The 22,764-nt window shown below is 39.5% G+C and overlaps 1 protein-coding gene across 1 annotated transcript in view; it reads left to right on the forward strand.

The window, feature by feature from the left end:
• Positions 1 to 7,003: 7,003 nt before the first annotated feature.
• Positions 7,004 to 22,764, forward strand: part of LOC129772120 (V-type proton ATPase 116 kDa subunit a 1) — an 88,165-nt gene continuing 72,404 nt past the window's right edge. Inside the window, exon 1 of the mRNA XM_055776184.1 lies at positions 7,004 to 7,336. Coding sequence (XP_055632159.1) covers positions 7,330 to 7,336 — 7 coding nt within the window. The 5' untranslated portion in view covers positions 7,004 to 7,329. The remainder of the gene's footprint in view (positions 7,337 to 22,764) is intronic.

The following is a 22,764-nucleotide window of genomic DNA, read 5'->3' on the forward strand; positions in this document are numbered from 1 at the left end:
AATAACATATATCATTTGTAAAATTATATATTGAAGTAGCAAAATACTTACCTTTTGTTCGTGTTTCTATGAAGTGGGCCTCTTTTGACTGTTTAATGCTGCTGGCTATCACCACTGACAAATATTTAACTTAACGACGCATAAATTGAAATGTCAACAGAAATTGAACGAAAAGGTTGCCGACACAAATCGCGCGCGACTCGACATGCTCAAGACGGGTCTATGGTACTAGGTGAGGCCGTTTCGTCACTAAGTTGGTTAGGGGAGCGGTATATGAAAACAGTACGGAAGAAAGCAGAAGGGGAATTTTTTCCTTGAAGTGTGAAAGAGACAGACTGATCACGAGCGAGCTTGGGCACAAGCGTATTGTGTTTTGTTTACAAACAAAACACAGTAGACTTCCAAGATGGCTGAAGAGTGGTTTTAGCAAGTTGGCCCACCTTAGGATATACTTCTACGCGCCTTGGACATGCTGAGTTGAATCGAAAAAGTTGGTCCGACCAAAGTTGCCAGTTGCCTAGTGTGTATGCTCCCATTTGATTACACATGTTCTCAACTTTTTTGACAGATTCGTTAAGTTGCTTTCCAACTTAGGTTGCCTAGTGTGTAGATGGCCTTACTTACAATAGTTTAAATGAAATATTTACGGTAAATATCCACACCACTATTTACACTTTTGGATTATCCAAACTTTTTAAGAAAAAAAGCAAAATTCGACGCGATGAAAAAAAAACCACAAGCCTTGTTTCACTTTTCGATGCTTCCCTCTCAAACGTTGAAGAGCCAATTGAATAATTGCTTGGTAGAATAACTGACGTAATGTGACGTGACGGGACGTGAACGTGACGTGGATGTTGTATGTGTATCGCATTTGTAATTGTTGAAACTTGGATGAAATGTTTCACTGCATGTTATTTAACTACCGTCTATGGCAAAATTCGCGGTTAGCTCAATAAAGGACTAAAAATGAGGTGGGAGCACGAAAATAAGATATTTCAACATGAAAACTCTGTTTTATCCATAGGGGCTATCCACATACCACGTGGACAGACAAAGCATGATTTTAGACTCCCCCCTCCCCCCTCCCCCTCCGTAGACAAGTGTGGACATTGACTGTATCCCTCCCCTGTTGTCCACGTGACCATTCTTCCATATAATAGGTAAGTCTCTTCGTTTTTTTTTCCAAAAATTAATGCGTTATTCTGCAAAAATGGTTACAAATTTAATATTCAAAGTATCGCTATCGGTAGTCACACCTTTTTCTCATCTTTCTGGCAATTCACGGATCCCTTTGCGGAAATAATAGGTCGGTTTGTAAGCTAACCACGGATCGATACAATTTTTGACTTCATCAAATTTGGAGAAGTGCTGGTCAACCAGGTCATGTTGCATCGATCGAAAACGGTAGTAATCGGACGGAGCAATGTCTGGAGAATACGGCGGGTGAGATAGGACTTCTCATTTCAGCTTTTCCATGTATTTTTTTTACCGGTTTCGCGACATGCGGCCGAGCATTGTCGTGATGCAAAATAACTTTATCGTGTCTTTGCTAGTATTGTGGCCGTTTTTCCTTCAGTGTACGGCTCAAACGCATCAATTGTCGTCGGTAGAGGTCCCCCGTAATGGTTTCATTCAGTTTTAGCAACTCATCTCAGCAAACATCAAATCGTATAATTTTGCACGTGCCAAGTCTTACAAGAAATCCGAATAAATCATAATCGCATATAATATCAATCAAAGTATGTATCGTGTATATTTGAAATCGCATAAAATGTAAAAACTCGATTTTATATACCATTATCAAATTAAGTCGTAATTCGGTATAATAAACATCAATTTTATGATGTACATTGTCGTAAAATATATTTAATCCGCATCATATGCGTATATTACGCTGATGCAGTTTGTGTGTCGTATAAGCGTATAATTTAAATCGATTCAGTACTTTAGTAAATCGTGTTGCATGCTGAAGAAAATCATGAAACAGTAAATCATATTAAATCCTAATAAAGAACATATTACATCATATTGAAATGTCATTAAAATGCTGATGCACTCGAAAGTTTTAACCGCTGTTGAATTAAATTTCAGATAGCCGCGCGAGATAGCTGGTGGATGATAATCCAGACGACCGGAGTTCGAACCCACATCGGAGCAGTTTTCACCAAACATCAATCTGTGGCATTTTAAACATTCATATTCCACTCCCAACACAAGTCAATCAAACAATTATTATTTCTACGAACATAAATACTCATATATAAAAATGGCGATTCGTGAGGTTGTAATAAACATTTCACGAAAATATTTTGCGCCATTGGTTTTTTTTTCTATGTCTGTAATAAATCGTATATAAGTATGGCAAAAGTCGTATTTGGTGCATTGACAATTCATGAATATATTCATATTAGATCGCAATTCAATTCCAACATAATCGCTATTATAGCCGGTCAAAGTTGCATATTCATCCAAACAAATTCGGTAAGCATTTGCCATGTATGTATATGGCCTCCACTTTTGCATGCATATGCCAGTTAGGCGCATTATATGCCAACCAAATTTTAGGGCATATGATGTTATATATACGCTTGTTATGCGATTTAATGTTTGCTGGGATAGTACTCCCGTGGTCGAGTGGCTAGCGTCACACCTAACATTTCGGGGTTCGGGTTCGATTCCCGTCGTGATCGAGGAAATTTTTCGCCAAAGAAATTTCCTCCAATTTCCACTATGGTCACGCGTATTCTAGAGCTTGCCATTCATAATGCATTCAAGGCGTATTATTTGGCATAGAAATCTCATCTAAGTACTAATAAAAATGACGCAAGTTATACTACGTGAGTGTCAATTAAGAAGAAGAAGAAGCTCATAGTACACCACACCCAGCTGGTTCCACCAAATAGACAGCATAACCTTCTGGCCGTGAATATTCCACGCGGCCGTCGATGTTGATGCATTGCCGGGGTATCCATACGTTGCCCGACGTTTAGTACTGTCGTAATGGACCCACTTTTTAGTGCTAGTAACGATTCGATGCAAAAAAAAACCCTATCTGCAAGTTCTTGTTGCGTTTGTGACGGATCTTGATCGAGTAAACCCTCCATTCATTCATCTTAAAACTTTTTTAGCGGTCCGGGACGTTCTTCGTCTTCCAAGTCAAAATTATCACTTTTAAACCGTGCAAACAACGTCTGATATGTTCGCTCAGTTGGAGCATGATCACCATAAACTTCCACCAAAATGCGAAGACTTTCCGCGGATTTTTTCTTCATATTGAAGTAATGAAGTAACACTCCTCGTAAAAATACTCTCGTTGGTTCGAAATTAGACATATTCGAAGTGGCAAAAAACTATATTGTTTACGCTTCAATTTTTTGACATATACTGAAAAAGACGCGCAGTAGCTTTCCAACGAATGTCTGGAAATGCACTGGAATAATAATCAAGTTACGCCATCTGTTGTAAAACCGAAGAAATTTACCGGTACACTTAATATTTCAATTGAAAAAAGGGAAATTTTTAATTTAGTCTTATTTTTCATTTGGTGTTTTTTAATGATAAAAAAAAACACATGTTCTTTTTTTGTTAATGGAGAAATGATCTAGAAATGTTCGATTCACTCGCCTCCGCAAATCAACTATTCAAAAAATGAAGTAGGCAAAAGTTCGAAAATTTCTCAATTGTACTTTATCCAGCTATAGTATCTAAAATTGACTGTTGTTGTCAGCGCAATACAAAACCTTTTCCGTCATCGTTTGGAGAGCTTTCAAAGGACGCGTTCCATTCCATACATCGGCCGCGACTAAACCAGCGCATTGTAAATATGTGTTATTAACAACGATCATTCTCCATGGAATATGATCAGATGATTTCCTGAGTGCTCATAAGGCAAAACTACACTAGACAATTCTCGACTCAGGTAGCGCATCCTTCTTTCGATGCAACGCAATTTGCTTTACTTTTGGGACCTGCAACATTTGAAATCGTTTTATTATGATTATAATCTTAAATCAAATAAACTTTTTTGAAAACAATAATGCAAATAGGCTTTATTATTAGTAGCGGTTGTTTTATATTCTTTGATTTTTCATTAACATTGTCCGAATAGTTATTTGTATCGTTCTTCAGTTTGTTCCAAATTCTATTATGTAGTATTGATTATACCTCTTCCTACCAATATATTTTAGCCCGTGGACATAGCGAACGCGATGCGATGTGGGCGCGGGCGCGGGCTCGTTTGCGGGAAACCTTTTTTGTTTACGAAAAATCATACAACTTTATTCTAATTTACATAATGCATATAAAGAAAACACCTTTTGTAGTTTTTTATATTTATTGCAATGAGTTCTGGAAAACATGATATTACGTTAAGAGTTTCCTATTTACTATGTTCACAGAATCTAACCAGCCCAGGAGGCTGAAAGTCTCAAAAACAAAGAATGAAAAAAACAGAACAAAAAACCATTTTCAATATTAACCGTGGCTTATCATGAAGCATTCAGAAAAATACATCACATGAAAATGAAAATTTCCGTTGATTGAGTGAACAAAAAAATAATATAAGACACTTCACAAAATGTGTCCAAATAATACTGAGAAATTTTTTTCATTTGATTTTTTCGAATTAGATGTTCGGTTGAAGCTTTTTTGAGAAAAATATCGCATACATACAATTTATTACTAAAATAAATATCTCTCAATTAAATTGTATACAAAATGAATATATATTATCATACCTGGCATCCTTGTGTTGGGTTGTTTACATGTAGGATGGAGTGGAATGAAACATCAAAAAACGCGCGATCTAAAGCGATCAGTATTTCATAGGACGCGATGAGCTCCAAATAATCGCTCCGCATCGCATCGTATCGCACCGCGTTTACTATGTCCTCGGCTTTAGAGTTTGAAAATATGTGAAATCGTTGGCTGCAGGAAAAGGTCGGTAATGGCAACTGTATGGAACAGTAGCTTAAAGTTACTAAAACAAAAATTCGTTCTTTTTCGTTCCATTTGTTCTAATGCGTATGGAAATCTATTTTTATCATTTAATCATTTATGTAATAATCCCACTATGTTAACTGATATTAGGCCCATAATACCACTCCTTTAAAATCGCTTTTCGAGAACCAACGGCAAATACATATCTGCTTTTCTAATGGGTTTAATTTTATGATTGTTTCCAAAACAAAAACGAAAACACAATTGATTCCATCCGAAATTAGGACGTAGGCGACGCATGACCGCTCAATTGGTCTGTTCAATCAACATTGGGGTGTGTGTTTTTTATCGTATCCATCGTTTTCGTTCAGCAGAAAACCTTGGACGTCAAATATAATTGCTACGCAAAGAAGCACATTAGAAGTAGTGATCGCTTCATACATAGCTGACCGCGTTTGTCCTGTCACACTTAAAGATGCAGAAAAGTGTTTCACCCAAACAGAGGAGAAATTAAGGATATTCGAGATAATATGGAAATTACAAATAAATTATTTTCGATAATTCCTCATTCTCATTTTCGAATGTGAAATAATAAAGGAAGATGTCTACCGGTCCTCTGAACAGTTTGAACGGACGAGACTCGCCTCGAGTGTCTACCAAAAATTTTTTTTTTCAAGACTTCTGAAATTATTTAGCACAATTGAATGTTGTTGTAATTGAAGCTAATCGAGGTACTATTAAAAAAAATGTGCTGAAAGCATTCAAATAAAGAAACAACCAACGGATTTAGGCATACTTCTTTACTGAACTTCGACTGCGAGATACTAGTTCAGATATCGAAGCGAACATTAGAATATAGAAAACAATATGCCTAAAATGCTCCAATTTGAAAACAATATTTTCGATGCGGTTAATTCCATAAAACGTAGAATTGTCAAGTTTATTTCCAAATTTAAAGCAAGAACAAATATCGTAACAACAAGTTCTAATTAACGGAAATTTCACTTGTAACATCCCAATCTTTCGTTCAGTATGACATATAATCGAGTTTGTATATCGCCTGTATATTGAATTGCAAGAAACTGCAGTTAAGTTCTTCTTAACATGTCTGTATTCCCCCACACCCACTAGTTATTTATTTATTTATTTATATAAAACATACACTTGTTGAGGTGTGTAAGATATTGTTAGCTAAACAAAACATCAACAGAATGCAAACGATACAAAAGTGCTGTCGCCGGCCACTGAGCAATACTATGCGCACATAACCACTGTGGTGTCGTCAGGCGACATAGTGTTAAGTTATTTGACCGGAACATACTCAGTTCACCACTATCGCAAGGAGTACAGGAGTACCAATTTGTTTACTGGTACCAGATATCTTAACTGGCTGTGACTCTGGACATACAGGTTATTCGGGCTAAAGTTAACACTGGATACACATTTTATTAATCTCATGGAAATTCTTTAGCATCAGCAGAATACGATAAATCAGTTATTCTTTGTGGCTACAATAATTTCAGGGTAAATCTTGAATCTGGAGTATACAGCCTTCATTGTTTCCGTGTAGAGAGCTGCGAATGTCATCTTAAATCTTTCGATAAGTCGAGTCATTTTGTTAGAAGCAGCAGTACAGTTAGTATCGATTACATAGAATGATAATTAGTCAGTAATTATATTTATTAGGCATTTATATGAGCTCTATTGACATATGTTAAATAAATGAATAAATGGATAATATGCGAACGAACGTAAGTCCATTGACCAACCAATGTTGAGAAGGTAAAAACATAGAATAATCGTGCCTGAATTGAAAAGCATATATATCTTTATCGGCATTCTGCGGAAGTACCACAGCTTCCAGTGTACCTTCACACCTCATGCTATCGCATGTGATCATGATTTTGGAGGCCACTTTTTCCTTGCTTATATATGGAAGTAGGGATCTCTCACGTTTTTACGCATACAATCAATAAAACCGTCAGTCAGATGAGCTAAAGTTCAACACTTTCGGACTGAGTCTACGTATATGCGTGCTGCAAGCTGTTGCTTTAATGTTATTCTGTTTGTGCAGTCAATTCTCAACAGTTGAGTTGAATGTTCAATTGATCTTGTGATCGTTCAGTCCACATCTATTCATTGATGTGCTAAAATTCAATTAAAAGTGATAATTGTGTTATCATCAGTGCCAACTTTGGAATCGAAGCTCGTTTAATTTCGTTTCTATGCAATATTAATTTGCGTATAGAGGATAAGCTAGAAAACGCCTTCGGATAACTGATCACGTGTGTTGATGTCTTCGCAGTAGTTGAAATTTGATGTTTCTCCACTTTCCAGCCCAACTTTATTGAATTTCTTTTGCACATCAGCTGATCCAAAGAAGAAGTCAGCATGAGACGTAAGTGTGTATTGATTTATATCATTGCTTAAAAAAAATAAATAACGTGATACATTCATTGTTATTTATAAGTCACGGGATATTCATAAAAAGTATTCAAGTTCAATGGATACATTTGAGCCTATGTAAAAAACAGCAACAATTTGAGGAAAGAGCCGTATGCGACCTATGAAGCAGTTTTATTTTGGTCATGGTTTGGAATAATAAATTAAAAATAATAATAATAAATACTGTGCATAAGTGTGGAGTTATTTTTAATTTATCACAAGTTGTTTGTTATTCGAATTCCTTAAAAAAATCTTGAACAACAAATTCGTTATTAATTTTTGGATTCTGAATTTTCCAAACATTTAATTATCATCAAAGATTCTATTTTTTTCTTAACTACAAATAGAGTGTGTTAATCTGTGTAAATCCTAATAAGAATCTGTTCAAAGAGAAACTCACCTTGAATTTATTTACAGCATTTGCCTGACATGAGTTCGTTATAGTCGCATATCCAGAGCCAGCGGCGAGTGAGGATGGCGCCCCAAACAATACCACTTTTTTCGATTTTTTCACTAGTTTTGAGATTGTAATATTTTGAGAAAACTACTCACTTATACCAATGTTTACTTTAAGCAGTTTGTTCGTATTTAGAAGGCTAGAAATATCATTGTCAGCTTCCCTTATTCCCAAATCTTTACCTTGTGTGCTTTAGCTGAATCTAAATGATCCACAACTGCTTCTAAATCAAGGACTCAGCGATTCTTTAGCGATGTTTTCAAATGAATTGTCAAGCCATTGAATCGGTTTTGGCTTATTTTAGAACGCAAATAATTTTAATTCAATTTAAGCTTGCTGAAACTGCGTGCGCACGATGCCGTTGTAACTGGAAGTCAGTAAAATTTGTAGCACAGTCTCGATGTTAGGATTAAAAGCTTCGAGAGAATATCTGAGAATAATGTTCAAGATGCCTAAAGGCGTCGAAGATTTCAGGTCAGGGAATAGGTCCTTCATCTGCCTCTTCAATACTTCCACCTTCCTCTGTTTCATAATCTGAAGAACCCGCCCGAAATTTGACGCAACCTGCTCCAGTTGATCCATGCTCATTATATATCATATATATTAGTCAGCCTCTCGTTATAAATGAAAAATCTTATGCTAAATCCGCTATAGCAGAATTGGTCAAACTTTTCACCACCACGTGCGACTTTTTTCGAAAGCAGACGATGGACTACCAATACGATATGTTTCTTTAAGTGTTAACGGTCACTTAAGTAGTAGTTTGATTGTAAAATGTTATGTAAAATGTTTTTTTAGGTAGCGAGAATAATGATTTCTTCTCAAAAACTAGTTAGTTAAGATAACAATAGGCTCTTTTATTTTTTATTTTTTTAAAATGTTTACTGTGAACAATTTTATTTTAAACGTAATCTGAATGTTTGTCTCTATTGGATAAAGCCCTGAAAACATTAGGTTGTATATTTATGTAATGTTCTTCATAGTTTTGTTCAAATGTACACAAATTTATTCGCATACAGGCTACCAAATAGTAATCTGTCAACGGAGAGCGATGTTTTGTTTCGATTGCATTCATAGTAGAAAATATTCTCGCAAAGTAAATTCCAGAAAGTACAGTAAATATATTTTTTAAATTGAGATACTTTCAAAATCAAGAGCTTCATCTCTCTTGATTTTAAAAATATTTCGCCATAAAAACTAAAGATTTCATTTTTGATTAATGCTTTTTTTTATATATATAAATCGTTTATTTTTACAGGCTCAGTTACATTAGTTTAAAGGAGCCGAATTCTTAAATATATGTTTTAAAACTATACATAAATAATTTTCCTAACACTATGGTTAGTAAGGTGGAAAACCGATTACTCGCGGTTTACTCGAGTTTAGAGGGTGACATATTCTTTCAGGAAAGGGATGGGATATAAGGGAATTGTTACAATGTTGATGATCACACTCGATTCTTAAATCTATTCGTATATCTATTGTATATTTACATTTCAACTTATTTTGCTGTTTATACCAAGGGGGCCAATCGCTCGCAATGGATGAAAAGGAGGGTATAAGGACATAGGTACAATCACACACGAAGATCGATAGCTTTAAGGAAAACATATATTTGGGTCATGTAATCAAGGTCTAACCGAGCCAACACATCTCTCACCGGCACATTGGGCTGTCTTCCTCGGGCCCGAAGGGAGTTTTCTAAATTCGATCTGGCGACAAGATACACCTCGCACGACCAAACAACATGCTCGATGTCGTGATAACCTTGACCACAGACGCAGAGATTGTTGCTGGCAAGATTGAAACGAAAGAGAAGCGCATCTAACGAACAATGATTGGACATGAGTCGGGAGAAGGTGCGAATAAAGTCCCGACTCAAGTCCAGACTTTTGAACCACGGTTTGAGGCTAACCTTAGGGATAATCGAGTGAAACCACCGGCCCAATTCATCTTCGTTCCATTTGCGTTGCCAGTTAGCGATGGTATTTTTACGGACTAAAGAAAAAAAATTCATTGAAGGCGATTTGACGCTGGTAAATGTCGCCTTCAATCGCACCTACCTTTGCTAATGAGTCAGCCCTCTCATTACCCGGAATTGAGCAATGAGAAGGGACCCAGACAAAGGTAATGACATAACAGTGTCTGGATAAAGCACTCAAAATTTCTCGTATTCTCTCAAGGAAGTACGGCGAGTGCTTTTCCGGCCTCACTGAACGGATAGCTTCGACAGAGCTAAGACTATCCGTTACAATGTAATAGTGTTCAACAGGTCGTGAGGCGACGCTGTCCAGCGTCCAGTATATCGCTGCCAATTCAGCAATATATACTGAGCAAGGATTCTGAAGACTGTGGGAGGTGCTAAAAATTTCGTTGAACACTCCAAATCCTGTGGACTCATTCATAGAGGACCCATCAGTAAAGTACATATTATCACAATTGATACCCCCATACTTTGAATCGAAGATCGTTGGAGCGATCCTCGATCGTTGATAATCTGAATATCCATGGATATCTTGCTTCATGGACAGATCAAAATGCACAGAGGAATTGATGTAGTCAGGAAAACAAACACGGTTGGGAATATACGAAGAAGGATCAACCTGCATGGAGATGAATTCATGATATGAACTTATGAATCCGGAGTGAAAATTTAGCTCGATCAGCTGCTCAAAATTTCCGATCACCAATGGGTTCATAACCTTACACCGGATGAAGAACCGAAGAGATAATAATTTGAAGCGATCTTTTAGTGGGAGTACGCCTGCCAAAACCTCGAGACTCATGGTATGCGTTGAGGGCATACATCCCAACGCAATACGGAGACAAAGATACTGAATTCGCTCGAGTTTAATGAGGTGTGTTTTGGCAGCTAATTGAAAACAGAAACTGCAGAAATAGTTGTTCGATACAACATTATAAGATCTTCGGGATGGGCTCCCCACCAGGTGCCGGTAATTGTACGGAGAAAGTTTATTCTTTGTTGACATTTTGACGTAGGACTACGTCTAACCGGAAGATATAGAGGGTGAAATGGAAATCTAGGCACTGAACAAGTAGGAAAAAATGCAAGATTTGGAACGCTCATAACTCGAGCATTTCTCAATAGATCGCAAAGGTTTTTGCATCAATTGATAGGAAATATATCTACGCATCTATCATAACGAATAACATTTCATTTTTCTTGAGATAAATAATTGAATAATTGTGAAATATCAAGCATTGTCAAAATGCACTATGTGCCCATTTTTGATTGGTCCATTTTGTGCTCCTCAAATCGTACCGACCAAAACGGGCAACCAGAGCAGCAGCGAAATAGAATGAAGCACGATTGGAAAGGAAAAAGAAAAAAATTAACGAAACATTGGTCGCCGTCTCACACATGCGTCATTCTCGAGCCAGCCAGTCAGCTTAAAAATCCCCGCTCCGCTGCCGTAACGATCATTCTCATTCAAGCCGTACACCACATCGGTTCGCATTACAACACATCAACAAACCAACCCAAGCAGCCATGTCTGGACATGGTAAAGGAGGAAAAGTGAAGGGAAGGGCAAAATCCCGCTCGAACCGTGTTGATCTGGAGTTCCCCGCAAGGGTAGCCAGGCCGAGCGCGTTAGTACCAGTGCACCAGTCCACCTAGCCGGCGTTATATAGTTTCGGCCGCCGAAGTGATCGAGTTAGCTGGCAAAGCTGCTCGCAACGATAAGAAAACCCACATTCGGAACAGAACACATTCGGTTCGGTGGACATCAAGACAACAGGCAGTTGCAGCGAGTGGCGAGTGGCAAACGCAATCGCAAAACGGCATCAGGTAGCAGAAGAAAAAAGTTTGTTCTTTATACAAACTGCTTTGGTGGCAAATCCAGAACAAGGCGGCATCGAGGGCGTTCGAAATGGTTTTTTTTCAAAACCACGAGTACTAAGTTTTCTAAATTGGAACCATTCCATAAAACAAGGCGCTTTTCAGGGCCATTAAACCTTCCAAAAAAAAGTTTAGGAAATACAGTACAATGCTTTCTAAAACAATATCCAAAATAATAATAAAACACAAATTGATTTTTTCATAATTTGTTTGCCAGGATATGATGAGTATGTGAGTTTGGCAGTTGTTCTGAGCTTATTGATTTCCACCAATTCTTAAATTGCTTCTAGATTGAAAGTACAGTAATTTACACTTATCTCGACATTTAGCTAATTGGACGGACCTGTAATGCGACATATTTAATTGGACATTTTTGTAAACATAGAGTTCGGGGTCCAAATTATGACCCCACATTGAAAGTTGACACTGTACCACTGTCATCGCAAATGTTCAATTACAGGTTAAAATTACCTCCAATCCGATACTGAGTGGTGGTAATGCGACGTGCCATTGAATGTAATTTACTGTAAAATATGTCACAAGCTGGATGGGAAGAAATGTTCCAACTGTGAAAGCTGTGGCGAGTAGCAAATGCAATCGCTAAACAGAAAGGTTTAGCCGAACAAGATGGGGATATCGAGTGATAACAAAACAATAAACTCTTTAGATTGAAGATAATTTTGTGATCCTGAAAAGGTCCCCTTTTTAGCCTGCATGTGAATCCAACGAGCGAACAAATCGTAATGAATGTATTTTTTTGCCATCGCTCCCTTTTAACGCTCATTCGTTCGTCTCGTTGGACTCGCCCCTCTGGCTGAGTCTGCCGATTTGTCTCTATCCTGTGAGTGTGTACCGCTAGAGTATAAAACACGCGGACCCCGAAAAAATATCTTATTTTCTTTCAAACCGTAAACCCGTGTGGTTGTACGGCATCGTCATCGTGGACGTAACAAAGGAGGACAAGTTAAGGGAAAGGCAAAGTCCCACTCGAACCGTGCAGGTGTACAGTTCCCCGTAGGTGTATCCGCCAATTGCTCAGCAAGAGTAGCTAGGCCGAGCGCGTTAGTACCAGTGCACCAGTCCACCTAGCCGGCGTTATATAATTTCGGCCGCCGAAGTGATCGAGTTGGCTTGCAAAACTGCTCACGACAATCAGAAAACCCGCTTCAAGAACAGAGCAGCTTCGGTTCGGCGCTCATCAAGGCAACAATTAGTTTCAGTGAGTGGCAAAGTGTTTCTCCGGCACGTCGCATTAAATGTAATTTACTGAACAACATGTCACAAGCTGGATGGGAAGAAATTTTCCAACTGTGAAAGCTGTGGCGAGTGGCAAACGCAATAGCTAAACAGGAAGGTTTAACCGAACAAGATGGGAATATCGAGTGATAACAAAAACACAACACCAAAGGTTCTTTTCAGAACCATCAACATATTCATAAAGAGAAAACAGTAAACTAATCCATTTTTCAGGTAGAAAGGTATGTACTCACGTAGGAGAAGAAAATAAAACAATATATTTAAAATACATATTTAACAAAAGCTGTCTCCTTTGTATAGTCCTACGTCACTCCGGTTATGTCCCCGATATTACCCACCCGTCTTTTTTTACTCAGATACCTAATATGGGCCCCCCAAGTACATTTGGAGTCGAACCAGACACCAAGATACTTGAATGACATAGCATGAGTGATCGGTTTACCCAAAAGTTGAAGCTTTGGTTTTGCTAGCTTATGCTTCCTAGAAAAAACCACCATCTCTGTTTTCTCCGTGGAAAATTCGATCCCTAGCCCAATGACCCAGGTTGAAAAATTGTTCAAAGTATCTTGTAAGGGTCCTTGCAGGTCGGATTCGTTTGATCCTAAGACAGACACCACTCCATCATCTGCAAGTTGCTTAGGCTGCAATTTTGTGTAAGGCAATTGTCGATGTCGCTTACATAGAAGTTGTACAAAAGGGGGCTTAAACATGAGCCCTGGGGGAGTCCCATGTAGGAGGCCCGACTTACTGTCGAATCCCTGTGAGAAAAATTCAAATGTTTCTCACAAAGCATGTTATATAACATATTATTCAATAGAGGCGGCAGACCCCGAGAGTGTAATTTGTCTGACAAAACCTCTATTGAAACAGAATCAAAGGCCCCCTTTATGTCCAAGAATACTGAAGCCATTTGTTTTTTTCCGGCGTAAGCCATTTGAATTTCTGAAGAAAGCAACGCAAGACAATCATTCGTCCCCTTGCCCCTGCGGAACCCATATTGTGTATCTGAGAGTAGGCCATTCGTTTCAACCCATCGATCAAGGTGAAACAAGATCATTTTCTCCAACAATTTCCGTATACAAGACAGCATTGCTATTGGGCGGTACGAATTGAAGTCGGACGCGGGTTTTCCGGGTTTTTGAATAGCTATAACTCGTACTTGTCTCCAATCATTCGGAACAACATTATGCTCCAGAAACTTATTGAATAAATTCAACAAGCAATGTTTGGCCAAATCGGGGAGGTTTTTCAACAAGTTGAACTTAATTCTATCCGATCCTGGAGCCGAATTGTTACTTGAAAGGAGAGCAAGAGAGAATTCTACCATCGAAAACTCGGAATCAAGATCGCACCTATCTTGTGGTATATCTCGTACAATTCTTTGCACGGGAGCGAAATCGGGACAAACCTTTCGTGCAAAATTAAAAATCCATCGATGTGAATGTTCCTCGCTTTCATTCGATGAAGAGCGATTTCTCATGTTTCGAGCCACTTTCCATAATTTTTTGATTGACGTTTCTCGTGACAAACCTCCCACGAAATTTCGCCAATAAGCACGTTTTTTACCTTTGATCAAGTTTTTAAATTGATTTTCAAGGTCTAAATACGTTTGAAAATTGTCAATGGTTCCTCGTTTCCGAAAAGCTTTAAATGCATTCGATTTTTCTACATAAAGCTTTGAACATTGGCTATCCCACCATGGATTGGGAGGCCTTCGGTGAATGGTGGAACCAGGGATGGGTTTCGTTTGAGCGCGAACCGCGCTGTCATGGATCAAACGAGAAAGGAAGTTATACTCCTCCAATGGAGGTAAACCATCTCTGGAATTGATGGCTAGAGTAATCGCGTCCGCATATTTTTTCCAGTCAATGTGTCTTGTGAGGTCATATGCCATGTTTATAGATTCAGAAGAATTCGACCCAATGGTGATGGAAATTTTGATTGGCAAGTGGTCACTACCGTTGGGATCCTGGATTACATTCCACTTGCAATCTAACGATAGTGAATTCGAGCAAAGCGAGAGGTCGAGAGCACTTGGGTTAGCAGGAGGTTTAGGTACACGTGTTGTTTCCCCAATGTTCAAAACGGTCATATTGAAGCTGTTACAAAGGTCATATATAAACAATGAACGATTGTCATCGTACGGTTCCCCCCAGGCAGTTCCATGAGAGTTGAAGTCTCCCAAGATCAATCGTGGCTCAGGAAGGAGTGAGCACATCTCAATAAGTTGCTTGCGGCTAACTGTAGCTCTCGGAGGCAAATACAAGCTGACAATACAGAGGTCTTTGCCTCTGATGTTTGCATGACAAGCAACAGCTTCGATCCCTCCAATAGGTGGAAGGTCAATTCGAAAAAATGAGTGGCACTTATTGATCCCCAATAGCACCCCTCCGTATCTGTCATCACGGTCCAAGCGTATAATATTAAAATCGTGGAAAGAGAGATCATCTCGCGAAGAAAGCCAAGTTTCGGACAGAGCAAAAACATCACAATTGAAGTTATGAATTAAAAATTTGTATGCATCCAATTTAGGGATAAGACTACGACAATTCCACTGTAAAACAGTGATATCTCCGACCTCTCTATTTGAATTAGACATCAAGAGAGATGATCATTGCAAGGAGGGGCCATGTTTGCATCAATTGCTGCAAAATTGTCTTTAGTACTGGAAGCATTGAGATGACAATAGTTCTGATGGAATCGGAAACATTAAAACACGTGAAGATTTGATCCACAAGGTCAGTCAACTTTATAAATCCCGATTATGAAGTTGAGCTGGATGCAAAAAAAGGGACATTTGGGGTTTTTGATGTCCCCTCGAGTGCTGGGTCGTTCGAAGGTGAACTATTCCCACGGAAGCCAGGAGGAACCTGATTTTGCTTGTCCGCTGCACTCGATATTTTAGGCAAGCTAACATAGGGTACCACCGATGGGACTTGTCGTTGAACTTTGGGAGTGGACACATTTTTGCGCCGGGAATTCCCTTTGAAAATAAACGGTGTGCCCTCGTTAGCTGTATCCGCTTCCAATTCGTCAACTGGCAGTGAAGCAAAGACATTGTTTGTTGGTAATGGTTGTTGTTGAGCCAGTGGGGAAGCGCCCTTTAAAATATCCGTGAAAGTGCGTTTCGAGCGTTCCTTCAAAGAGCGCTTTTGTTTATCCCAGCGACTCTTGTAAGTTTCACAAGCTGAGAGCACGTGTGGGGATCCCCCGCAATATGGACACTTATGCTCAGTCACACTGCAGGATTTCCCCTCATGTTGCTCTCCGCAAGTGGCACAGCGCTCCTTGTTGGCGCAATAAGCTGCTGTATGACCAACTGACTTGCATTTGTTGCAAGTCATGGGCTTTGGCACGAAGAGTCGTACCGGCAGCCTCGATTTGTCCACCATAACGTAGTCAGGGAGGGCGGCACCAGCAAAAGTGACTCGAAACGAGTCGTACGGCGTAAATTTCTTTTCTACTCCTTTCTGGGTAACTTTTTCTAGTTGGCGACATTCCAAGATTTTGACTTCCATCGAAGGAAGCCTCTTGAACCTGCCAACTCCCATACTTTGTATAGTTTTGCACGTCAGACCCGTTTCAGATATAACGCCCCCAATTTCTACGTTATGGGAGGGACTAAAAACTCGATATTCGAGGATGAAATGCTTATCAGCAACAATATCGTTCGCGTCCTTTCGGTTAGTCACGACAACTCGCAGTTTGTTCGGTCTTACTTTGCAAATTTCGGAAACAGAGGTGTATCTTTTCAGATCTGTCATAATCTGTACGACCCTCAAGGCTTTACCATTAGGTTTGGGCCGGAAAAAAACAACCCAAGGACCAGCGCCAGGCGCATCGTCCGGATAAACCCTGACACGGGGAGCGGATACAATAGGAGAGGAATTCGAGGACAAGGTTTGAGTGGGGACAGTAACATCAGAGGGGGGAAGGGATGTCGATGATTGGGTGGAAGTATTGGAGGAATCAGGGGAAGGGTTTGCAATCTTTTTTTTGGAGGGGGGCTTGGTAGTGTGAGTTGACTCGTCCCCAGAAGAAGAATCTTCGGGCATAGGAGTCCGTTTAAGGGACTTACTACACCCTGATTGAGCAAGCGAGGGGGAGTCTGAAATGTCCATGTCTAGACCCCCACCCTCCTCCATTCTTAGAACGAACGATTATTAGCTTTACAATTTTTTTATCTCACTTGTAAAAAAAAAATAAAAAAAAAACTTAAATAAAATAAAAATAATCACATAAATTTGTTGTTCCGATATGCGCTCTGTTACCCTATTAAGGGAGACACAAAAGTCACGCGCTACGGAGACAACACAATAGCAGAAGTTATTGCTGTACTCAACTGAGTGTCAACCACGTGTTGACGATGCCGTTATGGTTATTGATCCACTACAGACGCCGATCCAGACCACTGCAGAGGCGCTGCTTCCTCGGTTCTGGCTGCTTTGGGCACTTTGGGCATTAATTCACAACAGAACACACGAGAAAAAAAAACCAACTCGTTGGGGAGAAGAGAAAAAAAATATTCGAGAACAATGCTTGAGGAGTGATGAATAGCACATCCAGCTCCATCACGTTGTTTTTTTTTTTTTTTTTTTTTTTTTTTTATCCAAAATATATATTTTTATTATGGCTCATATGGCGTCAACCTGACGGAGCCGGGAGTTCAATATTTCGACAATGTTTGCCTTATAACTATGTTAGTAATATGTAACCGATTACTCGCGGTTGGCTCACGTTGTTAGCGAGGAATGATTAATGCTTTCTAATTTCATTGATATTTCTTTTATGTTGATTGCATCATTTCAGTGTTTTGTGTTTTTCCCCTTGATGTTTCAAATTTAATTCATTTTGCTTCGCTATGATGACACAATGGAAAACGAGATCAAGCACCCACTTATAATCATTTACCGAGTATATGATTTCTTTTTTTTTTTTTTTAAAAAATTCGTTTATTTTTACAGGCTCAGTTACATAAGTTTAAAGGAGCCGAAATCTTAAATATATTTTTAAAACTATATATATGAACAATTTTCTTAAATCTATGGTTAGTAATGTGGGAAACCGATTACTCGTGGTGGACTCGAGATTAAAAGGGTGACATTTTCTCAGGAAAAGGATGGGGTATAAGGAAATTATTACAATGTTGATAATCACACACACTCAATTCTTAAATCTATTCGTACATCAGTTGTGAATTTACATTTCATTCTTTTGTTTATAGCAAGCGGACCAATTACTCACAAAGGAAGAAATGGAGGGTATAAGGATATAAGGATAATCACACACGAACATCGATAGATTTAAGGAAAACATATATTTGGGACATGTAATCAAGGTCTAACCGAGCCAACACATCTCTCACCGGCACATTGGGCTGCCTTCCTCTAGCCCGAAGGGAGTTCTCTAAATTCGATCTGGCAACAAGATACACCTCACACGACCAAACAACGTGTTCGATGTCGTGGTAACCTCGGCCACAAACGCAGATATTGCTGCCGGCCAGATTGAAACGAAAGAGTAGCGCGTCTAACGAACAGTGATTGGACATGAGTCGGGAGAAGGTGCGAATAAAGTCCCGACTCAAGTCCAGACTGTTGAACCATGGTTTGAGGCTAACCTTAGGGATAATCGAGTGAAACCACCGGCCCAATTCATCTTCGTTCCATTTGCGTTGCCAGTTAGCGATGGTATTTTTACGGACTAAAGAGTAAAATTCATTGAAGGCGATTTGACGCTGATAAATATCGCCTTCAATCGCACCTACCTTTGCTAATGAGTCAGCCCTCTCATTACCCGGAATTGAGCAATGAGAAGGGACCCACACAAAGGTAATGACATAACAGCGTCTGGATAAAGCACTCAAAATTTTTCGTATTCTCTCAAGGAAGTACGGCGAGTGCTTTTCCGGCCTCACTGAACGGATAGCTTCGACAGAGCTAAGACTATCCGTTACAATGTAATAGTGTTCAACAGGTCGTGAGGCGACGCTGTCCAGCGCCCAATGAATTGCTGCCAATTCAGCAATATACACTGAGCAAGGATTCTGAAGACTGTGTGAGGTGCTAAAAAATTCGTTGAACACTCCAAATCCTGTGGACTCATTTATAGTGGACCCATCAGTAAAGTACATATTATCACAATTGATACCCCTATATTTTTCATCGAAGATCGTTGGAGCGATCCTCGATCGTTGGTAATCTGAATATCCATGGATATCTTGCTTCATGGACAGATCAAAATGCACAGAGGAATTGATGTAGTCAGGGAAACAAACACGGTTGGGAATATACGAAGAAGGATCAACCTGCATGGAGATGAATTCATGATATGAACTCATGAATCCGGAGTGAAAATTTAGCTCGATCAGCCGCTCAAAATTTCCGATCACCAATAGGTTCATGACCTTACACCGGATGAAGAACCGAAGAGATAATAAATTGAAGCGATCTTTTAGTGGGAGTAGGTCTGCCAAAACCTCGAGACTCATGGTATGCGTTGAGGGCATACATCCCAACGCAATACGGAGACAAAGATACTGAATTCGCTCGAGTTTAATTAAGTGTGTTTTGGCAGCTGATTGAAAACAGAAACTGCCATACTCTTATATATATGATTTCTTGGCAGTTGCCATTAATTCTTTCAAAAAAAAAAAAAAAAGAAATTCACACCTTGGGGTGTAAAAATATTTCTCCAATATTGGATTCACAATTTTTTTGCCCTGAATTTGCAATTCTGCAAACTGATATCTATACGCAGTTAGAAATTCAAATTTATTGTCTTTTTTATAGTAAATAGACCAATTTAGTATGTTCATCGTGTTATACCGCCATGTTAATGAAATTATATGGATTTGTTTATAATTTTCAACAACTTTCCCTAATACATCATTATGGTAAAAATATATGTTTAGGAGTTACGTTAAAAACATTTGAAGACATGTAGGTTAATACAAAACGTAGCGATATTAACTCTTTGTGGTCGTTTGTCTGCTCTCGGCCACCATACCTTTTTTGCCGTTCTGGTCGTTCGTCTGCTCTCAGCCACCACAGCAAGAAACCATGCTAGTCTTATATTTTACTCAACCAACCAAGTAAGTAGTTTATGCTTTTCCTAAACGAAGCTTGATGTCTAGTGAACCTGTTCACGAATCAATACGGTGCTCCTATGAGTAATAGATATTCATTATTCAGTATCAAACAAAGTAGTCACCCGCACAAGACAACGCACAGTGCGTTGAATGCATAGGAAAGTGGGACAAAAACATAACAGCAGAATTTAGCCATTGTAACACTTTGGTGTGTTGGGAAGATTGTTCATAAGTATCAGAACTACTCTTTGCATAAATGTCTCATGTTTAACATTAAATAATATTAGGCTGTTAAAAAAAGTCCTGCGGTATTTCCGCGAGGTGTCGTTGTAAGCGCGTAGTTCTAGTTGTATTCATTGTATCGAGTCATACTATAGCTTGTTGGAAAGGTATTTTTGCACGCTATAATATAGTCGCAATTTGGTCGTCACACGTTGACGCAAAAAAACATCTTTGACCGTATCGACGCATGTGAATCGCTGCTGAATCGCAACAAAATCGACCCGTTTCTATGCCAGGTCACCATACTCGCTTTCGTAAAATGCTTTTAAATTTCGCTGTTTTTTGAAGTTCAACTGGAATCACGACACAAATGAGTTTTGTCAAATATTCCGTTCCTGATGGATAAGTTGAAATCTACTACAAAGCTTCCAGTTCCAGTTGGAGTGTTTCACCTTTTATAGTTGAATTCCAGGACGACATTAACGCGTTTTAGTTGCAGCAAAATGCCCAAGTTGACCGCATTTGTTGCATTTCATTTTCAATACGGGCAGCACCTATTCCAGTGAGCCCTCCTATTACATACGCTTCACCTCTCGTTGCCGATTGTACGATGAATTTTACTTCGTAACTAAATGTGCTAGCAGTTCTAGCAAGTTCGCTGTTGGACATGCCCTTGAGCAACTGAGCCCTGACGAAACGATCCTGATCTGCTGCACTATACTCACGAAGACGTACATTCTTCATTGGTCTGACCTGGAAACTCATAATCGATTTCTCCGATCGTTGTCCCATTCTGCTCGCGTAACTCAAGAGCAAATGAAAAAAATCAAATGGACTTCGAGCATTCTCCTTACTCCCCAGACCTCGCCCCTAGCGACTATCACTTATTCCCGGTGATGAAACAGGCGCTCGGCGTTCAAGGAATCGATAACACTGAAGAAATTCGTGACGTAGTTACATCGTACTTCAAGAAAGTTAGACGCTACACGGAATCAGAATAGAAAAACTCGTGCCACGCTATGAAAAATGCCTCGAACGTTACGGCCTAATAAAATAAAACTGATGGGATAAAAAAAGTATGTCAGAATCAATTACGAATACAAACGTATTGCGAAACAATCTTTCCTGAATTGTCAGCGTGGAATTCAGATTAAACTTAAATCCAGTCCCAAACAATTTTGGAATTTTGTCAACGAACAGCACCATGAAGCTGCCATCGTCTATGACGTTCAACGGAAATGCGGCTTCTACTCAGCAGGATATCTGTAACCTATTCTCAGAAAAATTCGATAGTGTTTTTACCGATGAAAGATTGACCGACGACCAAATCAGGCATGTCGCTAGCTACCTCCCCCGTTCTAGCCAAACTCTGAGTAGATTTGACATAAATACGGAGATGATTTCTAGGTCATTCTCAAAGCTCAAAACGTCGTTCAACCCGGGACCCGACGGTATTCCTTCAGCTTTTCTTAAGACGCACATGAATTACCTATTGACCCCGCTGCTCCACATATTCCAACTCTCTGTAGCCACTGGTGTTTTTCCGACCTGTTGGAATCTATCGCATATGTTCCCAGTCCATGAAAAGGGTAATAGACGAGATATTAACCCCTTGCCGTACGATTTAATTTCCAACAATATGGCCCAAACACGTGCACAGTGAGTCGTTTCGATACTCTGCTGAGTGTGTGTATCTTACTTGCGATCGTAGCAGTCCCGCATCATCACACGTATCCATTTCACAACGATAGACGACGAGTGAGGTTCGTTAATAATTATCGCGGTATCACTTTACTTTCCGCTTTGACAAAACTGTTTGAGCTCGTTATTTTGGAACCGCTAGACGCTCTCAGCCAACCGTACATAAGTACTGACCAACACGGGTTCACGACGGGCCGCTCCACTACCACAAATTTACTGTGCCTCACCTCTTACATTACCATCTTACATTGCTGTCGCCAAGCTGGACAGGCTTGGGATTAACGGCATCCTTCTGCAATGGTTCCAATCATATCTCACTGGTCGTCGACTAGCCGTCGTTATAGGTGATTACCAATTCACTTTTTCGTTGCTACGTCTGGCATACCACAGGCTACCTTGTAGGTCCCTCGATATTTCTGATATACACTGGATTCTTTTTTTACGCGATTTTGTTGCGTGATTTTATTTTACGCGACTTTTTTTACGCGATTTGCTCGAAATTACGCGATTTTTTTTGCGCGCACGCATCTATCGCGTCTGATTCTTATGGACTCGGAAACTACTGAACCGGTCGACATGAAAATTGGTATGTAGGGGTTTTTGGGGCCGGGGAAGGTTTTCGTGGCAGTTTGAGACCCCTCCCCCTCTCTAAGGGGGGGCTGCCATACAAATGAAACACAAATTTCTAAATTTCTCGAGAATTAATCAAGTAAATGAAACGAAATTTGCCGTGTAGTGGTTTTATGGTGCAATAAATTATTCTATGGTGGTGAGATACCCCTCCCCTCTTTC

The sequence above is a fragment of the Toxorhynchites rutilus genome, chromosome 1, assembly GCF_029784135.1.
Source record: "Toxorhynchites rutilus septentrionalis strain SRP chromosome 1, ASM2978413v1, whole genome shotgun sequence".
In the NCBI taxonomy this organism is placed as follows: Eukaryota; Metazoa; Arthropoda; class Insecta; order Diptera; family Culicidae; genus Toxorhynchites; species Toxorhynchites rutilus.